Source organism: Chiroxiphia lanceolata, chromosome 4 (assembly GCF_009829145.1).
Source record: "Chiroxiphia lanceolata isolate bChiLan1 chromosome 4, bChiLan1.pri, whole genome shotgun sequence".
Classification (NCBI taxonomy): domain Eukaryota; kingdom Metazoa; phylum Chordata; class Aves; order Passeriformes; family Pipridae; genus Chiroxiphia; species Chiroxiphia lanceolata.
Genome location: NC_045640.1, coordinates 63,259,814 through 63,281,004, shown reverse-complemented (window position 1 = coordinate 63,281,004; position 21,191 = coordinate 63,259,814). Strand labels below are relative to the sequence as shown.

Sequence of the window (21,191 nt, the reverse complement as noted above, 5' to 3'; positions counted from 1 at the left end):
ACCTGAAGTATCACTGGGTCTTGCTGGCAATAGTAGATGGCTTCTGAGTGGTATAGGTATTACGCAGTCTTCCTGTGGAAAAAAAGCTTTTATTTAGGTCAATACAGAGCATGAGAGGAAAAGAGAAACCTGCTGAGTCAGCAGCACTGTTCCTGCAGAAACAATTGGGCACTCTCAGGAATGATTTCTCTTGAATTTCTTTTTTACTTCCTAATACTAAAGCCCACCTATGTTTTTGCAGAGAATCTGCTGCAGACCTGCAGCATCTGGCGGTGGACCCAGAAATTCTCTTTCTGAGGAGCTAAAGAATAAACCCCCAAGGGATTAATTCCCTAAAATGCAGGATGATTTAAACATTCCTGAGTTCTCTTCTTGACTCTTTCCTCAAATGGGTCCAATTCAAATGTCTCTGAAATCTAGTGCAAGTAGGATTTTGGTAGCTCTTGAGTAAGTACTTGCTGTTGTTTGGAGCATGTGGTTAAGTACTGTTTTTTCTGTCTATGAGGTGGTCTTCCAGAAGATGGAAGCTAGTTTTTTTTACCCTTTGGGGTTTATAGCTAAGTTCTCAAATTCTGCAGCAGTGGTCTTGAAGCTGCCTTAATGTCTTTAGCATGGCATAACAAGTTCTATGCTAGGCCACTAAATCTCAGGAATTAAAGACCTTTTTTCATACACACACACACAAATTGGTGTGTCACTCCCATGTCACTCCCTGGAAGTGAAGAATTGGGATTAATGTTCTGCGGTTATTATTCTTGTAGATCTGTCATAGTTCTCCCTTCTCAGAAACGTGAGGAGTCTTTCTTCAGCTGTAGAAATTGTGGTGTGATCTGCTTTTTTCTTTGCTTCTCTTACCCTTTTCCTAGATGCACATGGTTTAGTCAGAGTGCAGACAATCCCCATGTTATGTTCTGTGCCATCCTGTCATAAACCCTCTTTTGGGGCTTCTCCAGTGGAAATGGTACAACCTCTTGAATACCTGAGAAGTGCATTAAATTCTTCTTTGGGGTGACTTCATTTTATATTCCCCTAATTATAGAAAGGTACATGGGATTTCTGCCATGTGAGTACTTGCTGTCAAGAAGTTGGACTGTCTTTGTACCTAGAAGGGTGTTGGTCACTCTGCAGCATATATTTGGGTAGAGTCAGGACGTGGGGCTGTCACCAGGCATTGTGGGAGCCCCAGATCCTGGACAAACTTCACTGCAGTTGAGATGTTTTGGTATTACAGGTTGTATGTCTTTTGTAAATTACTTATTTATGTCCTCCTGTCCTTCAGTGTCATAAAATACACTGGCATTTTCATGCCCTGTTCAATCAAATATGAGAAGAAAATTCTGAGCTCTCGTCCTGCTGAAGAGATGTAGGTTGTAGTGACTTGGAACATCCTCCCACACTTCTTTTCAAGAACTCAGAATGAATGTTGGATTGAGCAGGCTCCTGTTCCAAGATCACTTGGATTAGCTCCTTTCAGAATGTAAATATTTATGAAAGCTTTACTAAACTTAACAGAATGAACGAATATGTGCAGGTGACATGACATGCCATCCTCTGCATAACATTGCTTATAATGCAGGTCACTCAGAGTTACCTAAATGTGGAGAACTTTCTGTTGTCTTTAAAAGTGGTTTTCTAATATTTAAATGATTTCTGATTATAGGAAATACAACATACTTATGGGAGTTCCTTCTGGACCTTCTCCAGGACAAAAACACTTGTCCTCGGTACATTAAATGGACTCAGCGAGAGAAGGGAATCTTTAAACTTGTGGACTCAAAAGCTGTCTCCAAACTCTGGGGAAAACACAAAAACAAACCTGACATGAACTATGAGACTATGGGAAGAGCCCTGAGGTAAAAATTCTTACAGCCCTAAGTTACCTTTTAAATTTTAAATCTGATTCTTAATTTTGCCTCCAGAAATAAAACAGTGCTGAAATTTAAAAGCTTTGCCCTCTTGCTGACTTTGCTTTCAGTCTTGCAGTCCCTATTGCTTTTTGTGTTACCAGCAAATTTGTAATTTAATTCCTGAAGTATGTATTTAAAAGGTCAGATTTTTTTTCAGGTAGGTCCTTCAGATCCCTTGCCAGGGTGTTCTGCCAGCTTCTTTCCACACCTCTTCACACTGTAGATTTTACTGTGGTTACTTCAGGTTTACTTGTTAGTACAGAATGAGGTTTTCTACTTGTTGCTTACTGCTTGACTGTATTTCTCTTGCAGATACTACTATCAAAGAGGAATCCTGGCAAAGGTTGAGGGACAGAGGCTTGTGTATCAGTTTAAGGAGATGCCAAAAAACATAGTTGTCATAGATGATGACAAAAGTGAGTCCTGCAATGAAGATTTGTCGATGCCTACAGATGAAAAGTCATTGGAAAGAGTGTCTTTATCTGCAGAAAACCTTTTAAAAGCAGCAAGCTCTGCACGTGGAGGAAAGAATTCCTCTCAGTTAAGCTGTACCAGAGCAGAAAAAGGAGTCACCAGAGTCGTGAATATCGCCTCGCCAGCGCATGACACATCCTCATCTCGACCCTCAACTACCACCACTACTGTCCCAGCAACAACAGCTCCCAGGTTTGTATTATTATGTGCCTTGGGTTCGTCTTCTCTTCATGACAAACAGCCTTTTTGTTAGGAAGCTGTCTTTTAGGGGTTTTTGTCTATGTTTTAAATGTTGGAAATAGTCTCTGATTTGCAAGTAGCAGTGTAATTTAGAGTCACAGAATGGTTTGGGTTGGAAGGGACCTTAGAGATCATGTTGTATCTGTAGTGGTGCCCTGGGTTTTGGCATAAAAACACACATCTTCCTTTATTTTGTAGGACTGTTCGTGTGGCAATGCAAGTGCCTGTTGTCATGACCTCTCTGGGACAGAAAATCTCCACCGTGGCAGTGCAGTCGGTAAACGCAGGGTCACCGTTAATAACCAACACGAGCCCAACAACAGCAACAACCCCAAAGGTAGTAATCCAGACAATCCCTACTGTGATGCCAACCTCTGCTGAAAATGGAGACAAAATCACAATGCAGCCTGCCAAAATCATTACCATCCCTGCCACGCAACTCACGCAGTGTCAGTTACAAACAAAAACGGGCCTGTCCGGCTCAGGAAGTATTAACATTGTGGGAGCCCCGTTGGCTGTTAGAGCACTAACCCCGGTGTCTATAGCTCATGGGACACCAGTAATGAGACTATCGGTGCCTGCTCAGCAGGCCTCTGGCCAGACTCCTCCCAGGGTGATTAGTGCAGTTTTAAAAAGCCCAGAAGTTAAATCAGACACAGCGGCTTCAAAACAGGAGTGTGAAGTGAAAACACTGCAGCTGGTAAAAGAAGAGAAGCCAGCAGATGGAAGCAAGACTGTGACCCACGTAGTAGTAGTTAGCACGCCCTCAGCTATTGCCCTTCCTGTAACAATGAAAACAGAAGGAATCATAACGTGTGAAAAATGAAGAATAGGCTGCTTCCAGCATGGACCTTGCCTGTAACGGTTTTGAGTATACTGACATAACTGGGGGAGGGATGTGGATGCCACCACCAAGTCAAAAAGGAGAGTTTTGGAATGTTAATAAACGTGAATTTGTTGAAGACTTCCTGGAAAAAAACAAAATTATTTTCCCGTGTTTCAGTGGGAATTGAACCACATTTGATATGCTGACAAAAACTGCCTCTTCCAGTTGGGAGACAGCTGAACCTATGGAGAAGGAGAGATAGAGGGACTGAAAAGGGACCAAACTATTCACTACGCTACCGGTTACCAAGTTACACTAAGACCTGGAACACTAAAAGAGAGCTGTGTGAGAGGTTTGCCTTGGTTTTTAGTTTTCAGGGGGAGAGGAAAGTCTCATTGTTACACAAATGGCAAATTTGATGCAGTTTATGTGCATACCAGCGATTACTACTGTGCCCACAGTACTCAACTGGTGCTATGTGAAAAACTCTGCTATACTAGGCATTGTAGAAAGTGAAATAAAGGAGGTTTAAGAGCTTCTAAAAGAAGACAGAGACCTAGAGGGATTTTTGTATCATACAGCTTAAGCAGATTCAAAATGAAAGCCTTAGACTGATTTTCAGTTATCTTTCTTGAAATAAGCTAATGGCTTGTTTGTGTAAAGCTTTTTTATTAAAACAAATTTTTTAAAAAACCTTGTACCTAGCACAGTATTGTTATAGAATGACATGTAACATATTTTGTATGGTAGTTTAAAGTCTGTCTAAATTTCTTAATCGTGGACAAAGTAGCAGCAGGCTTCCTGCCTTCTGCTGTAACATGCCTGTGTCTCTCACTTAGCCTTGGCATCTGTGCATACATTTCAGTTTCAGCTCTACTCTGTCACTTGAAAGGTCACGCCCAGCATGAGCTTTTGTCAGGTAGTTCTAAACCTGTAAATTTTTTTTTTTTAGTTGAAGTTAAGAGGGAAGTACCAGTGTTCGGAACGAACTATAATAGTTTGTATATTCAACATTTGAAGTATATTCTATTTTGTTGTACTCTTGTTTCAAAGTGTATTCAAGTAGGTTTTACTGAAATACAGAAACAAAATTTAATGGTGTTTGGTCTGCTTTTTATTTTTTACTTTTTCCTTTCAACCTATTAACCACCTTTTCTGCTTATTTGAAATTTTCCAGGCATTCAGCCTAAGATAGATGATACAGCATGAAATTTTGGAACTCCTCACTACTCTGAACGGCTGACCAGCTCTCTCACACAGTACACCCAAATATTTTTTGTTAAAGTATCTGTGAAGCTTGTGGTAGCCGGTGAGGTAACTTCTGACAGAGGTCTAGTTCTCTTACACTTTTTCAGGTTGTTGAGCGCACCCATGAGCTCTGCGAGCTACCTAACTGCTCCTCCAGCTACACCTCAGTTTCCTAAGGCTGCACTGCAGAGGAAAGGTAGAAATGAGCAGTGTTCTAATCTCTGATGATCTCACAGAGGCAGGCTGAAAGTGCTGGGACACAGAAACAAGAAAGAGAAATACTGAGTTAACAAACACCGCTGGTTCTTTTGATGTTGTCGCTGTTGACATTTCCAACTTGGCTTCAGCGCAAATACATGACTTTTTTTTTTTTTTTTCTGGATGGAGTAAGTATCTGAATAGGTTTTCCATTTGTAATTGCACTGAAATTAGAGGTATCATGATACAAGGCTACGGGGTAAAGCTCGTGTGAGAACACACAGTACACAGATATTTGCTCCATGTTTGCAGTCCATGAGCATGACTTAAAATAGATGCAGGGGAGCTTACCTTGTTTTCATGGGGACCACACTGGCACGTTGGCTTGTGGGGACCCAGGTCCCCAGTGGACTCCCAGTTCCTAGTGAGATGCCCTGGAAAGTCTTCAGAGCGGGAACTCAGCTAATCTTGAGATTATCTAAGTCTAGATGACCATCTTAGTACTTCATGTCTGGAAGAGCAATTTCAACAGATGCCTGGAACTGAGGTCTTGATAAAGGAAACCAGAATGAATACTTCCATGTGAAAAGCAAGGTACCTCTCGATTCCTAGCAGTAAGCCCCATTCTTCCCTTTGAAATGTGGGACTAGCTCCATACAGCCAGGCCAGCAGGTGGGGAATTTTGAAAGTCTTTAGGAAAATGTATTCTTTTTCATAATTCTAAGCGAGGAAGTGGAGTTTAAGAACAAAGCAATGAAAAAGCTGAAGCAGGTAAAGCGTGGCATAGAAGGCAGCAATCCCTCCCACCAGCAGCAACCCAGAGAAGCAAAGGTTTTTATGCAGAAGCTGTGTTTCTGGCCTGGGGTAGGGGACAAAGACCCCTTCACAGGAGGAAATGTGGGAGAAAGAAGAGGAATTATGTTGCTAAGAAAGGGGTAGGTAGGACAGAAAGGGGAAGGTGGGCAATGGCTCGATTAATTTGGTAGTCTGGGATGCACTGTTATGGGTAAAGAGAAATGGAGCACTGTGAAAAGAGGCAGGTAGAACAAACCTGCCTCAAAAGACAAGAGGAGAGAAAAGTGAGAGTGTTTTTAAACCTACATTTGTAAGTCTTATCTGTAAGAAATCTTTTTCTAAATGGTTGTCACTTGATCATACATGAAAGATGCTGCACCTCTGAGTGTGAAATGTCTGCCTCCAGTATTTGTAATTAAAACCTTTCCGACGCCTAATTTAGATACACTGGAAGTCAAATGGGGACAAGCTGTTTTCCTGGAAATAGATAAGGACTTGAGCTGATGACCTCTTAAGTTAGAGCCAAGACTTCATTATGTCATGGCAAAAACGAAAGGAATGGAGGTGCACATGTACTACTCGTGGGATAGTCAGCTTGGAGCCCGTGCTCTGAGACACTGTTACTGCCAGTGCTGCATCTTGCCACAGAACTGGTGATGGTCTTTTGGCTCTCTCCCCTGGCCACCCAGTGAGCAGCACACAATGCTGGCTGACAGAGGACATTTAACAGAGGCTCGAGAAGTGAGAACCTCAATCTGTATGAGGATGTGCCGTAACTGAAATGGGAAGGGAACTTAACCCGACTTGAAACAGTGAGGATTTTGTTAACCTTTCCGTGTATGCCTTTGTACTCCTCACTTTTTTAAATTTAGCTGCTACCTAGAAGTACAACAGCCTTCTTGTCACAGTCAGGTAGTGATTTCAGTGTATCTGCTTAAGCACAGCTCTTCAGCATTGCTTTGTGTGCATGCGGTGCCTCTGAGTTCTTCTGAGGTCCGGTTTCCTTCAGAGTTGGTGTGTGATCTCAGTAGCAAAGCTGTGCCTTTTACAAGAGGCAGCCTCTCCTCGGGGATTTCTTCATTCAAATGTCAGAGGGTTGAGTCCCATCTGTAACTGAAAGTCTCAGAGCATTCTCTAGTGTGGAAGTTTGCTTTTCAATGTGCTGCTTTCAATGAGGTATCAGGAATTCTTCACTCTGGGGGTGGTGAGCCACTGGTGGTTGCTCAGATAAGTTGTGGGTGGCCCCATTCCTGGAGTGTTCAAGGCCAGGTTGGATGGGGCTTTGAGCTAAGTTGGTGTAGCAGGGGAGTTAGAACTGCATCATCTTTAAGGTCCCTTCCAAACCAAACCATTCTATGATTCTATGAATTAATTAGTATGTTTTTACTGGTGGTGGTGGAGGATGTGGTCTTAGGATGAAGGAGCTTTGGTCAGGTTTGTAACATCTGAAATGAAGAGAAGAACACTAGAGTATTGGAAAAGTCACTATCTAGCTGTACTCCCAGACTTTTTCAATCCCACTGAAAAACCTGTTATTCTGTACCTGTGTGAAAGCAGGACTCACTTTTACATCTGAAGCTGGTGGCTCACGTAGGAGAGTCCAGGCTTAACTCATCCCTGGCAAGTAGTAACTTTTCTAGATGTGGGAATGGAATGAAACTCATGTGAAGTGAGCAGGCTTTATACAGAAGGCATTGAGACATATACAGTCAAGGTATCACTGATTTTACAATTTTTACTTTTCCTGTAACTACCGTTGTAAGTTATAGGATGAAAAGGTTGATGCTGTGTAATCCACAGGGAAGAAAAAAGTCTTAACTGAATTGCAACTCAGAACAAAGATCTGAGTATCAAAATTTTGGGTAGTGACAAGAAAAGTTGAAAGGGAAATCCTATCCTGGAGACCGCTGTTTTTGTTAACTCTCTCCTGGACATCTTGCTTAGAGAAGGGTTCTGGGCCCTGACACAACTCAACTGGTTTCAGTAAGGCGTGTTGAAAGAAAGGCTGAGCTCTTGGGATCCTCTGCTGCTTGATTTCATCAATTTTAGGGCTTTGGAGAATTACATCTGAGGTGATGAAGGATGAGTGAGCCAGTGGCAGTCAGGAGTTGATGAGGAAACAAAGAGGTGCCCGAAGCCCCAGTTCTCACTCGCCCTGACACGTGCAGCAGGGATCTCGGTTGCATGTGAAGATTGTCACTGCCAGAACAAGGTAAGTGCAATTCTGCCTCGTAGAGACAGTTCAAACAGCAGGTGTTAAGCTTATTAAGTGAAGAAGATCCAAGTGACACTATCTACTTGTGATCTAATTGTTCTCCAAGAGAGACAGTGTTTTAATAAACTTGCAACAGCTTCTGCCTTTCATCAAATTAAACAATTGGGTCATTTCTTCCTTCATCTCACTTGAGGGTGAGGGAAAAGTGTCACTGATAAAGCTAATGCAGCTTTTATTCAAGATCAGAGCAAGGGATCTGTTGAGACTTTTTTCAGCCCTGGTGTGCTTATAAGCCGTGAGAAGAGCTTTGAAGACATTTTTTACTGTAAGAGTCATACTGCTACATAGGAAAAACAAATCAAAAACCTTTCTGCTTCTTCCTATGAAAAACATTCAGTATATTGATATTTATAGCTGGCAAAAGCATTTCAGTGCTGCAGGCCTGCCTCTTGCTGCATAAAACAAAGCAAGAGCAGTATGTCATTTAAGTCTTTCAAAACAGACTTCTCTGCAAAATAAATTTCATGGCAAGTACCGGAATAAAAGGGTGAAGATGTCTGGGAAGTTACCAGTTAATTTCTGTGGCTTGTCTACCTTTTATTGAAATCCAGCAGAAGGGGTTCACTGTTGTGCTTGTAGCAGGGAGGTGTGATTTTCTGAGTATGACAATATGAAGAATTGCCTGGAGATAGGGAGAGTCCCCAGCCTTTTCAATTATTCCACCCTCCCCTCGCCTTCAAAATTACCCTTTAAGGAGATGAAGCAGTGAACATCTACTGTCACGTGGCCAGGGTGAAAGAAGAATCCCAGCCCCTTCCACTTCAGGAGAGGTCTGCCGTGATGGCAGCATCATATAAATCAGACTGTTCCTCCACAGTTTGGTTTCTTTTGTGGGAGAGGCAGCACTGCAAGCAAGGGTCTGAGTTAAAATGCCGTAAGAATCATCCAGATACCAAATACCACACTGTGAGAGTGACAGTGGGGATTCTGCAGCTGTGACAGTTCAGCTCCTGTGGTAAACAAGGCCTTCCATAATCGGGGCTGTGGCTCTGTGCCCTGGCAGTGGTGGAGCTGCCACACTGATCGACACCTCGACTGGCCTTAGGAAAATGGAGCTGCTTATACAGGAGTGAAATGAAATTAAGGGCTTGTTGGTGTTTGGTGGGGTTTTTTTTTGGTTTGTTCTTTTTTTGTTGTTTTTTTTGTTATGGTTTAGTTTGTTTTTAAATACAGAATCTGAGTACAAGTATTACCCTTGCTCTCAAGTCATGGCTTTCTACCACAAGTGCAGTTTCTTCTAGAAACTGCCAAAAGAGTCTGGATGGAAACTCCAGCTTTCTGGTGTGACTTTTTGTGGTAGACGAGCAAGGATTTGACCTATTAAAGGTATCATCTTGTATGTCTGCCTTGTGGTGTTGCTTTCAGAAGTGCTTAGCTACAGATGACTACATACCTCCGTTAATGGGCACTTGTATTCTTTCTCCTTCTTGCAAGATCATTTGAGGGAAGGTCCTAAGAGAAGATAATCCTAAAGGAGAAGGATTGCATCTCACCCCCTCAGAGAGCAATTGAGGGCAGCCAGCACCAGGAAAAGGAAGCTGTCACAGTCTAGTTGGTGTGAAATGCTCATGGCAGGGATGCTCCAAGGTCTGCCTTCCTGTGGGGCATTAGGAGCATTGCATCTCTGGCTCAAAATCTCCCCCAAAAGAGCCACCCCTTGTGGCTTCCAGGGACACAATTTGCTCTTTCTGAAGTTCCAGCTGAAGGAGGTGGTGGCATGTCCCATCTGCCTGGTAAAAGTGTTCACCAAGGACGTTATCCCCTTGGTTGTAAAATCCTTTCATTCTGGGGAAATTCAAATCCACATAAACCCCAGGCTGGTTAAAGGGGCCTCTGTGTGGAAGCAGATCATTGCCCTCATCTTTCAAGGGCCAGGAACACGTGCAGTGTGTGTTACAGCCCTGCACCAGCACTTCACTTGTTTGCCTGACAAGGGAGTGTGTTTGTGTAGGAATTTGGGACTTCCAGTTGCCGGACTCTGTACTTCACTTATCAGCAATGCAAGTACAGTAATTTATGGGCTGTGTAAAGCACATAGCTGTGGCACTTCTTGCTCTTCAAATTAGGTTTTAAAATAAGGTGACAAATTGAGCTGCCTGCTGTGGGGAGCCAGCCCTGCCAGGCATCTGAGCAGCTCTCAGGGAGGGATATTTGCCCTCTGCTTTGCAGGACTGGTCAGGTTTGTAGCTCCACACAATTGCTGGAAATGGTAATATTTACAGTAATACTGACTGTAGGCTTCATCTTTACCTAGGGGAGAGAGCAGCTTAACAGCGAAAGGTAACTCCCTTCCCTACGGATTTGCTGTGGAATTTGGGCATTTCAGTTTGGAGAAACAGCACATGCTGTGAAGGCAAAGCAGCTCTGCCACCCTGTGAGATCAGGACTGTGGGGTGGGGGAAGAGGTCTGGAACAGGAGGCATCACCAATGACTTGAAGCTCCAACTAGTTGAGACCGGTCACTTACTTGGGAACAGGAACCTTGGACAGGGACATGAGAAAGACAGCAGCAGAGACATTACTTTTTTTCCAAAGACTTTTATTAATAAACACATGGAACATTTAAGAGTTACTATGTACCCTACTTTACATGGAAGTACTGCTTTATTTGCCCTGACTCATCTTTCTCAACTATCTAAATGTCAGCCCAACCCCAACTGCTGTCTCTGTTCCCTTCTCTCTCCCTATGGCATTTTCTGGCATAGTGGCATATTTACAATCCATATATGCAATTCCTATGTCATACCAATGAGCATCACATGAGTTACTATACTAACACAGTTCTGTTGTAGCCCAGGTGCTTGGCCAGAGTTCCCCTGGGCCACTGCATGATTTCAAACCAACTTTTGTCAATAAATAAATTTTATCTTGTACCAGGTTCCAGTGTAGCTTTAGATTTCTGAAGATAAATAAAATCTTTCAACATTAAGATTGGCCCTTTACTGAAACAAGATTGACAAGACTACAAATTTAAACCATTTAGAAAAGTAATACTTGAAGCAGAGGAAGAAATACTCCCTGGTTAGCTGTGCCCTCCAGAGGGAAGCACAGAAGAGACAAAGGTACCAGTGCATTTACCTACAGGCTGTATGTGTGTAATAGACACATGCACATTGTTCTGGAAAAGTGAGGGTATTACTCCAGGTTATAGTTAGCCTCTATTTCCTCACCTGCTCTTACTGGAGGGGCCCTTCCTCACACTGCACCACTACCCATTCACTTCCAATGAATTCATCACTTCAGGTCATGTGAAAATGAGAAGACCACACACCAGTATGAGCTTAGATTTCTTCTTGTCTAATCTGCATTAAACTTCCTTCGTATTGCAACAGAAAAAGATTTAAGAGAATCTCACTGGGCAGTTGGAACCTCATTCCCTTTGGTACTTAAAAAAGCTTAACAGGAAATAAATAAAATTAGCATGCTGTCAGGGCAAGTTGTTTTACAAACACAAGTGATTTAAGTACTAAGGCCTCCACATTCATTAGAGGATTAAATCCTTAAACGGGGCTTAGTGAAAGGATAAAGCTCATTTGCCTTCTGGTTTTCAAACCCTGACATGGCAAGAAGACCACGATGAGAACACTGGCTTCTTTCTTCCTCCCTCAAAGGCTCCACATTAATGAGGGCTGAAGGACATGCATAACACCAAACAAGTGCCCGAAATAATGTTTAGTCAACAACAGTGTTTCCTCATCTTCCAATTGCTTCCAGCTTCAAAAGTCTTCTCTAAAATAAAATAGTGGTGAGTTCAGTCACTGCAATACCTAGTGGCATTCCAATTCCACATTACAGCAGCCTGTCAGGGTCTTGATTAAAACTAAAGTCACACACCAGGGACAGGTGATCCGAGGGGTAATTGAACGATGGCAGCCTGTTGGGTCCAATTTGCTCTTCAGTCAGCAAGCCCAGGGCTGAGTTCACATTCAAGGCGTGCTGGGAATACCAGATGTAATCCAGCGTGTGCCGGCACTCTCCTGAGGGCCGGATCTTCCAGGTGGTGTACGGGGGCTCCGACTGCCCGTCGGGGCTCAGCAGCTTGTACGCGCTGTTCAGATTGAGGCTGGAGTTGGAGAATTCCCTGTAGACCTCCTCGGTCGGCTCCGCGTTGAAGTCCCCGCAGACGATCAGGGGGATCTTTGCCCCTTGGGTGATGTTCTTCAGGTTCTGGAGGAGGTCACAGCCCTGCGCGGACCGAAACCTCTCCCAGCCGGTGCGGGCCTTGAGGTGGGTGACGGCGATGCAGAAGAGCCGCCCCGTCTCGTGGCACTTCAGCGTCTGCGCTATGGCCACCTGGTTGGTCTTCAGCTTCATGGCCGTCAGGCGGATGTTGGCGCTGTTGACGAGCTCGAAGCGGTCCTTGAGGAAGAACAAGGCGCAGCCATCCGGCCCGTTGTTCCGCTCCACATCCAGGCACGGCGACCACGGCTTCGGGAAGAAGGTGCACTGGTAGCCCAGTCGGCTGAGGAGCGGCTCAAACGTGTCAAAGTAGTGGTCGACTTCCTGCAGGCACAAGATGTCGGGCTTATACGCCAGGATTTCCTCCAGGATGAGGCACTTCCTCTCCTCCCATTTCAGAGCTTCCATGGGGCACTGAACGAAGTTGTCTTTACCTTCCCCGAGAGCTGAAATTAGCAGGGATGGGGAGAGAAAAAAGGAAGTTACTGATGGCTCCAGCAGGCTGTCCTCCAGGTTTGGCAGAGGCCAGAGGTGCATCAGTTTACAATGCAGGTCATGGGCTTTTTAGCAGTAGCTGGTGACTTTAGGGGTGCCAGGTTTGCCAATGGGTGTGAGAACCCCTTCTCAAACCACTGGAGTCACTCCAAAAAAATTAAGTTCCCTTTACAGATACAAGACTTCCTCTCCCTTTTCCCCCTATGCTGTGGCAAGTACTTTCACATGTGGCTGCTGCAGCTTAAGCCTAAAAATAAAATGCAATGGGATAGGAGTGACTTAACTGCAGATTGTTAAAGCAATCCCTATGGGGGGACTTCCCATCCCAAAAGATTTTAAGATGAGACTGTTGCATAAGTCAATTTACAGCCTTGATTTGAAAATACCAAAAATTATTATAACCAAAAGGTAAAATTATTTTGAAACATTAAGAATTCTCATAGCAGATCTAAATTCCTGGATAATTCACCAATAAACTAATAAGAAAGCTTTAGACGAGGTTTACAAAGAATAAAATTTAGGGAAGGATGAGTCTTTTCTGGGGGTTAAAAACTACCTAAAAACTGATGGGTCTTTTTGAATACACTGTGTTCAGCTAGGACAGGAATCCAGGACTACCTTTGGCATCACAGCTGTAAGGAGAGACCCTTTTTCCTTTCCTACAGGACAGAAGGAAAGCCCCTATTTTAAGTGCTCAGAATACTCCCTCTGGCCCTCAGCCAGTTGTACCTCATGTAGTTCACCTCTCCCTTTGCTCTGCCAGGGCGCTGCACTTGGTCTCAAGGTCATACCTTGGGCAAGGATGTTCCACTGCATGACCCGGATAGGGCGGTGGTTGCTGGCAGCGTTTTTCTTCAGGTTCACAAAGCTCCTCTGGAACCGGGGCGGCCGTTTCTGTAGGACAATCTGACATTCCTCCAGCAAATCCTTGGGGTCTATAGGATCCAGCCGTGCTGGGTCTAGCTGCTCCAGGCAGTCCTGGTGCTGGGACACGGCACCGCTGCTCAGCGTCTTGGCAAGCACGCTGTAGAGCCGGCTGGTGCTGTTTCCCATGGAACACACTGGAAAGGAAAAACTGCTGTTAAGAGATGTCCACCTTGGCTCTTTTCATCACTTGGCTGCCTTGTTACAGTGCCAGGAATTTGTGGTTTGTGCAGGAGCCTGTTCCTGAAGCTGAGACAAAATATGAAGGATGCAGAGGTAGGGTTAGTCCTGTCCAGTCTCATCATGTTCTGCCTGCCATCAGGGGCTGCTCACCTCTGCAGCATGCAAACAGCCTGGCTTAGAACATCAGGCTGGTCTTTTTAGGGAAGAAAGGAGTCTTTTGTCCATAATAGTAGGGCTAAGATTAACTCTGCATGCATTGTAGGAAACAGAATAGAGCACACTTTTCCCTTGCTCAGAGAGGAGAGAGCCCAGCAGGTAGACAAATGCTGTCTGTTCCTCATTTTGTGTGCAGCATTTGCCTGTGATGGAGATGACAGACACACTGTTTGACCCGGTACCTCGTCCTGATTTGGGATGCCTACAGCCTGCGGGTTCCTACCTGCAGAGCAGCAAGCAGGGTGACTCATTCCCTTGGGTTAATATTTAATAGGGATCCCTGATCACAGCTTTATCTGCTTTCGCAGCAATGTTTTCATGAGCGTGAAGCAGCCAGATGCTTCTGTTGGCTTAAGCCTTAGGATGTGCAATGGAGAGAGCAATCTGTCCAGCTCCTGCACACAAGAAGCTGTCCCCAGCTCTCCCCCTAAGGCAGTCAGCCCTCACCCAGCCCCATGTCTCCTGCAGGGAGGTCCCCCCATCCCAGGTGAGGTCACGGCTGCCATGGGGAGGGTGCATGTGTGTCCCCACTCAGTTCTGCCCTTTGGCTTACACACAGGAGGTGACTGCAGCCCTCTTCCCTTAGGAGGGTCAGGGAGCAGAGCCACCCATTCCTTTCAGCCAGCAGCCCTCATGCCTGTTGTGCTGTGAAATACCTCCTTCTCCCATTTCCCAAGAGCACAAGCAGTACCACTCCACTGCCACAAACACTCCAAGGCTTTGCTTAGGGCACACACACGGGACAGCATCAAGGGCTGGCCTTCGGGGGAGTTGTGGGGGAGTTTGGACAGTTTGTGATGTTCCTACACAGTGCATGCCCTAAGAGCTCTCCAACCCTTTCTCAGAAAATGCCAAAACACGTAGGGAGCTCTTGGAAAGAGGCTGTGTTTGCACATTTCCATGCTCAGCACTCTGCCCAAGTGTGCCAGGACACTTTGCTTCCCTTCAAACACGGGCAGGAAGGGCAGTGTTTGCATCACAGCAACTTGCACAAGAGGCAGCGCTGACCGAGTTTTGTTGTTGTCTCAACTTATTTACTCTGGATGCATTTTGAAAAGGGAATCTTGGGCAAAAGAACTTCGGTGTTGCATTGCTGTTGGTCCACAGTGGTTTTTAAGCAAGTTTAGTTGTATTGCTGAGTTACTTAAAAAAGGAAGAGGAAGAGGATGTCATCTCATGCTCACATCTTGCAGCAGATTTAGGGGGCTACTCCACACACACGTTCAGACTGAACTACAGCACTACCAGCTGTAAGAGCTGGTGACAGATATACAGTAATGACAGGCTAGAGGGGCAGGCAGGAAGATGGAATCCCTAACAGTTCAACAAACACACTCAGAAGGAGTAAAAGCAACACTCTGCAGTAGAAGCCTCCTGTCTTTGTATTTAGCAAAACGAATACTTTCAAAGACACTAAAAACCACTTAACATGTGTTTTGTAAGCCCATGGAACAGTGCGTCTTAACAGTTCTAAGGAAGTTGTAAATTGGGACCTTAGATTGGATGGAGGACACTTCTCCCCATCTCCATCCTTTCAGTTAAAGTTTAAAGTACCAGGAGTTCCTCAACTGAGGTGTGAGCTTGAATTCGTTCATAAGCATGAATGTCTTTCTAGGGAAACTGTGTGTAAAGTGTTTCAGTTTCTGCAGTCTTAGAATTCTTATCAGAAAGGAAAGTACTGCTGCAAGTAGAAGAAATGCCATTTAATAGTGAGGGAAACATGAAATCCCTAAGCACAGGACCCTGACATGGCTGTGAGGAGATGGGGATCAGGAACCAAAGCATGCTCTGTGCTGGTTACAGAAGGGTCCAGCTTACACACTACCCTGGCTGCCAGGCAGCCACGCAGAAAACCAAGGAAATCAACAGAGCTTTTAATAGAAGCTGCACAGGGAGCCACTCACCTACTTTTAGGGTAGGTACAAGCCATAGCTAAGTGCTGCAACTGGAGATAAGCACATGGTGTTTTCTGCTACATCAGGGATGCCGTCAGCAGCCGGGTGCAGCCACGAGCCCTACACCCCAAACATCCTTCTGTACAGCCCCCGCCTCGGCAGGGATGAACATGACCAACATAGGGCTTTTCCAAAGGAATAAGCAAGAGCTTAGGCTGCTTGTGGTTTGACCTGAATCAGAGGGATGATGTTGAAAGAGCCAAGGCAGGTGCGATGCAGCTGGAGCCAAAGGTCTACAGGCAAAGCCCTGAGCAGCTTACATCTGTTACAGCAGGACGCAGGCCAAGTTCAGCCACCCACCTGCCAAGCTGCAAACAAAGCCAGAGTACTGTCTAAATCTCATCATCCCCAGGATCATGGGGTATCCAGCTCTTTATTGGGGCATAAGGCACAGCTTAACCTGCTCTGGATGTGCTATGGCCCAGCTGCACAGATCTGACAGCTTTTAAAGTCAGTCATGTGTCAGGCAGGAAAAAAGAGCTTTTGAGGGCCCAGGAAAGATTGGGTGAAAGAAGGTCTGGACTGTAAATCAAACACTTTCAGTCCTAGTATAGGTGGATAGAGAGTTCTTGGCTGAAAGGGGGCTCCTGGGGGAAGACTTCAGCTTAAGATGACTGCTGATCTGCACATGTTCTTTGTCCCCAGTGTGCTGAAACCACCACAGCACGGTTTGAGCTGTTCTGCAGAACAGGAGCCAGAGCAGCAACCTGAACGTGGAAACTCCAAACACAAAAATCCATTCTGTTATTTCTGCAACACTGAACATGTCCACAGCAGCCAGGCAAGTACAAGGTCACCATTTCAAAACCTTACAGTCCAAGCTAAGTGACCTGTAACTTGCTGGGATAATGTGTGCTGTGACACTGTGGTGCTGGTGTGTGCAGAGGAACAAGCAGACTCCTGAGCTCAAACTACAGCAGTGGGAAGTGAACATGGAAGTGATTCTCTTGGTGTGATGTAATAGGTAACACCAGCTCAGCAACTACTCTTAAAGGTGCTTAAAATCAAAAAGCACCTTCCTCTCAGCAAAGGTGGTACCTCAGCACAATAAGGGCAAAGGAAGAATTCAAACTGCTCATTAAACCTAAGAACAGGGTGTAAGCATCATCCAGCACAGAAGAGACGAACTTCTAGGATCTCAGGCAATGAGACACCCGAGACTTTTATTTTACTAACTTTGCTTCAAAGATGAGGGCTGCAGAGGGGTATTGAAGCCAGGGCCCTGACCTTCTGCGTAAGGTGAACAGCATTCTCACTTCCCTTCATGTCCTACCTCCCAGCACTGCTTTTGGCCAAAAGCCCCAACCCATTTACCACCTGGATTTCACTGCCAGGTGAATGGTTCCACCATACCCGCAGCGTGGCCTGTAACTGAATCAGCCTCCACAGCCAAGGAGGCCAGCAGCAGCCAGAGGTGCCCTCCCTGCAACCCCAATTCTAGGAAAAACTTTACAGGTGGCATCCCCATGTGACAAATCCTATGCTACTGAGTATCATACTACACCTACAGCCTTGTTTGGGACAGTGATGAGAGCTCATCACAGCAAGGGAGGTGCTGCCTGTTTCTCAACAGGCAACACCAGAAAGAAGAATGAACCTCAAATCCTGCTTCCAGTAATATACATAATCACTGCTTGGCACAAGCTCTGGAAACCTTTTTCCTCATGAGTGCTTTAATCATGAGCTCGATCCTGCCAGCTCTCAGGCACATATGCTCCTCTTCCCAGTAGTGCCATGAAGCTTCAATCCTGCCATATGGTATCCTGGCCTGGTTTCAACACGAGGAATAGGAGCAACCTGCCCCACCCTGGTTTTTATACCTCCCCTGTAACAGCAGGGAATGAACACACTTCACCCCAATCCTGGTTGACGACAGTAGGAAAAAGTGGATCTCCAGCACACCAGGCATGTAACACAGCCTCAGATATTGCAAATATATTAGCCAGAAAAGCTGCAGCTGCCCCATTCCCTGGAAGCGTTCAAGAGCAGGCTGGATGGGGCTTTAAGCAACCTGGTCTAGTGAGAGGTGTCCCTGCCCACGGCAGCGGGGCTGGAACGAGATGACCTTTAAGGTCCCTCCCAACAGACACGCTCGTCAACACGCATGGCTTAGGGCTGAATCCGAACCGCAGGGCTCCAGCGGGTGCGTCACCGCCCCGCTCCCAGTCTGGCCACGGGTCAGCGAGCAGAGGGGAGGGAGCGGGGTGCATGCCAAGGTGTTGTCCTCCCGGGCACCCAAGGACGTGTGGGCACTTTCCAAGTCTCATTCGGGGAACGAGGAACAGGGCGCAATTATTTAACGGCGCAGGCAAGCAGGAACCTGATGGGCCGGCATCGCTGCTGCTGCTGCCCGCAGGAAAGTAACCCGGGCTCTTCCCACACACTGCCTCCAGTAAAAAAAGCCAAACCACTGTGAGTCAAAGCTCATTCTACACAGAGTGCAACGCTGGGAGAGAACACCTCAGCTACTCGAGAGCGGTGTAAGGACACTGCCGCCCTGGGTGACCGGGCAGGTTACTCCAGCCGGGTTTACTCCGAGGGTGCCCTGTCACCCAGCTGAGTGACACCGAGCCACAACCCCCTGCAGCACCGGCGCGATGCCTGGCACCGCCTGTCGCGACTCTGCGGGATGTCGCCCATTCACACCGAGCGAGCGAGCGCCGCGGCCTTTGCCTTAGAGCCGCAGGGCCGGCCCAACGCCCAGAGAGGCGGCTGGCGAAGGCACCAGGGCCGGGGCTGCCGCGGGCAGGAGAGCCCAGGCGCCCCTGTCCCAACAGTGAGGCCCCGCGCGGCTCCCGCACCCGCTCCGCGGGGCAGCCCCGCACCTCCCCGCCCGGTACCCACCTGTGCGGGGCGGCGCCCCCGGGGCGGGCGGGCCGCCCGTTGTTGCCCGCGGGGCAGCGGGGCCGAGGGGCGGCGGCGGGGCGCGGGGCCGCGGCGGCAGAGGCAGGCGGGAGGCCGAGGCGGCGGGGGCGCAGCAGAGGGCGGGCAGCGCCGAGCAGAGGCAGCGTGCGGGGCTCTGGAACATGCTCCTGGCGGGACGGGGCGCGACCGTCAGGGATCGGACGGGAGCGACGGAGCAGCAGCTCCCACGCCCGCCCGGCGCCCGCGCTTATAGAGGCGGCGGCGCGCGGCGCGGCCGGCACATCCGGCACATACCACCCGCCCCCGGCGGGGGGGTGGGGACACACAGCAAAAAAAACCGCACCACCAGCGCCGCCGCCTGTACCGAGCCCGCCCGCGCACAGCGGCGGGGCGGCGCTTCCAGCCGCCATCCCACACCTCCCGCTGCCGCGGCGGGCGCTGCGCGGGTAGGGCGCGTCCCGCCGCATCCCCCCCCCTCGATGGCCACGGAGTGGTGTGGCCCGGCGGAGGTTTGCGCGTCAGCGAGGGGCGCGCGCCCCCTCAGGGGCGTCAGGGCGGCCCCGCCCCCCCCCGGCCGGGGGCGTCACACGGGGGGAGCTGGAGCTTGGTGCTCTTCGTGCGTCGCTCCCTCTGTGTCTCCCTCTCATTTCTTAGAGCTTTGGGTCTGGTGCCTTGTCTACAACTCCCGCGGGAGGGGGAAGAGGAGGGGCATGCACTGATCTCGTCTCTGTGGTGACCAGTGACAGGACCCGAGGAATGGGCTGGAGTTGTGTCGGAGAGGTTTAGGTTGGATATCAGGAAAAGGTTCTTCACCCTGAGGGTGGTTGGGCACTGGAACAGGCTCCCCAGGGCAGTGGTCACAGCACCAAGCCTGACAGAGTTCAAGTGTGTGAACGATGCTCTCGGGCACACGGTGTGAATCTTGGGGATGGTCTTGTGCAGGGCCAGGAGTTAGACTCGATGATCCTTATCAATCCCTTCCAACTCAGCATATTCTGTAATTCTGTTATTCTTGTGCCATTTTGTTGCTTTGAACCCTCTTGGCTCTTGACTGATCTCACCCTGATATCATCCCCCGAGGCTTATGCTAATTCTGTCATTTCTCATGTGTAATTTTATCCATCTGTCTTTGTTCCTCATTTCTTTTTATTTCGATTATCAAAGCATGGGTGGTGGTAGTCTCACAAACCCTCTACTGATAGTGTTGTTCTGTCTATGCTGCTTTTCTATTCAAAAAGAAAGTAAGTTGGGACGTGTGTAGAGCAGCTGCAGTTTCAAAGGTGGGTCTTAGATCTTGGTGCTTAAATTTCCACCTGGCTCTGGGTAGGCTCATCTAGCCCTCCCTAAGCAAAATGCTCTAATGATTAAATGATTTTAAGTGAAGGAAAAAACTAAGAAAGATAGTTAAACAGTGGATAGGTACTTAGTACCCTGCTAACTTCTTCAGTTTTGTTTTCTGTGAAATGAAGCGGCCGTGCTGCCTGTGCTCAAAAGGGAACGCTGAGAGCACAGGACAAGGCAGCTGGAGAGCCTTGAAGGGAAAGGCTGGAGCTTGGATTTCTCTGCTTTCAGACACACGGACCACTCCTTGAAGATCTCTGTGCTCTGATTCATATCCTCTCTGCTTTAAATATGCATGAAAGAGACAGAGGCTTGACTGCCGTGCAAGACTGGGAGCCCTGGTTCCTTGCTAACCAGACTCTGCACCTGACTGGGCTTGTCTGCTCTCAAGTCTGGACACCCTTATCAGAAGGGCAAACTTGTGATTAAGAGTTTATTTCCATGCTTCTTTTGTAAGATCATCTGTAACCAGCTTTTCCCTCCCTTTCTAGAAGACAAGACCCTTCTAGAAGGAAAGAGTGGTTGGTGATTCATGAGCTAGTCTAATGGCCCTGCCATTTCTGGTGAGATTTGACAAAGAAAATACCTCCCGGCAGTGGTCCAAGGAATAGGCAGCCTGGGTTTTGCTGCATTATCTGTCACACTGTCACTGACAGATTAGAGGCTTGGTGGCAGGGAAGCTGATGGCTTTGTGGGCCCATCTCTGAGCTCCAAGTCCTCAGCTCCTGTCGCATTTTCTGCCGTTCAGGTGCCTCTTAGCCTGATGGCTCTTCATTCTGCTCTCCTGCCCCATGGGAAAACCCTTGGGTTTCGCCCAGGGCTGGCTGCTCGTCCTCCTCACCTCCAGTTCCAGCAGATTTCCCGGAGCTGCTTGTTGCCCAGAGAGCTCAGCAGTCCCTAAGTAGCTAATGACTGGTGGTACAATATGTTTGTTATTCATTTCATTTCTCTGATGACTCAAGTAGCTGGGTTGAGGCCAAACCACCTCCTCGTGCAATCTCCAAGGAGGAAAGACAGAAGATTTCCTTCTTCCCGCTGTACTGAATGTGCTTTTCCCTGCTCTTTCGAGT

The 21,191-nt window shown here is 47.3% G+C and overlaps 2 protein-coding genes across 4 annotated transcripts in view; one reads left to right on the top strand and one right to left on the bottom strand.

Annotated features, from left to right (window-relative positions):
- ELF2 (E74 like ETS transcription factor 2) overlaps positions 1 to 4,543 on the top strand; it is a 35,373-nt gene extending 30,830 nt beyond the window's left edge. For all 3 annotated transcript variants that reach the window (XM_032685915.1, XM_032685916.1, XM_032685917.1), the window contains 3 exons: positions 1,661 to 1,853; positions 2,220 to 2,573; positions 2,820 to 4,543. In XM_032685915.1, coding sequence (XP_032541806.1) covers positions 1,661 to 1,853; positions 2,220 to 2,573; positions 2,820 to 3,447 — 1,175 coding nt within the window. In that variant the 3' untranslated portion in view covers positions 3,448 to 4,543. The remainder of the gene's footprint in view (positions 1 to 1,660; positions 1,854 to 2,219; positions 2,574 to 2,819) is intronic.
- Positions 4,544 to 10,481: 5,938 nt separating this feature from the next.
- On the bottom strand, positions 10,482 to 19,009 carry NOCT (nocturnin). The gene is made up of 3 exons (XM_032685919.1): positions 18,760 to 19,009; positions 13,429 to 13,698; positions 10,482 to 12,588 (listed from the first exon to the last, which is right to left on the bottom strand). Exons 1-3 carry the CDS (start codon positions 18,941 to 18,943, stop codon positions 11,753 to 11,755), a joined length of 1,290 nt encoding a protein of 429 aa, XP_032541810.1. The 5' UTR covers positions 18,944 to 19,009; the 3' UTR covers positions 10,482 to 11,752.
- Between the last annotated feature and the right edge of the window lie 2,182 nt (positions 19,010 to 21,191).

Excerpts from the sequence above, each read along its gene's own strand:
- NOCT (XM_032685919.1), bottom strand. The coding sequence starts at position 18,943 with ATGTTCCAGAGCCCCGCACGCTGCCTCTGCTCGGCGCTGCCCGCCCTC. Across the intron at positions 13,699-18,759 it reads GGGGGCGCCGCCCCGCACAG|TGTGTTCCATGGGAAACAGC; the intron begins GTGGGTACCGGG and ends TTTCCTTTCCAG. Across the intron at positions 12,589-13,428 it reads GTGGAACATCCTTGCCCAAG|CTCTCGGGGAAGGTAAAGAC; the intron begins GTATGACCTTGA and ends TGCTAATTTCAG.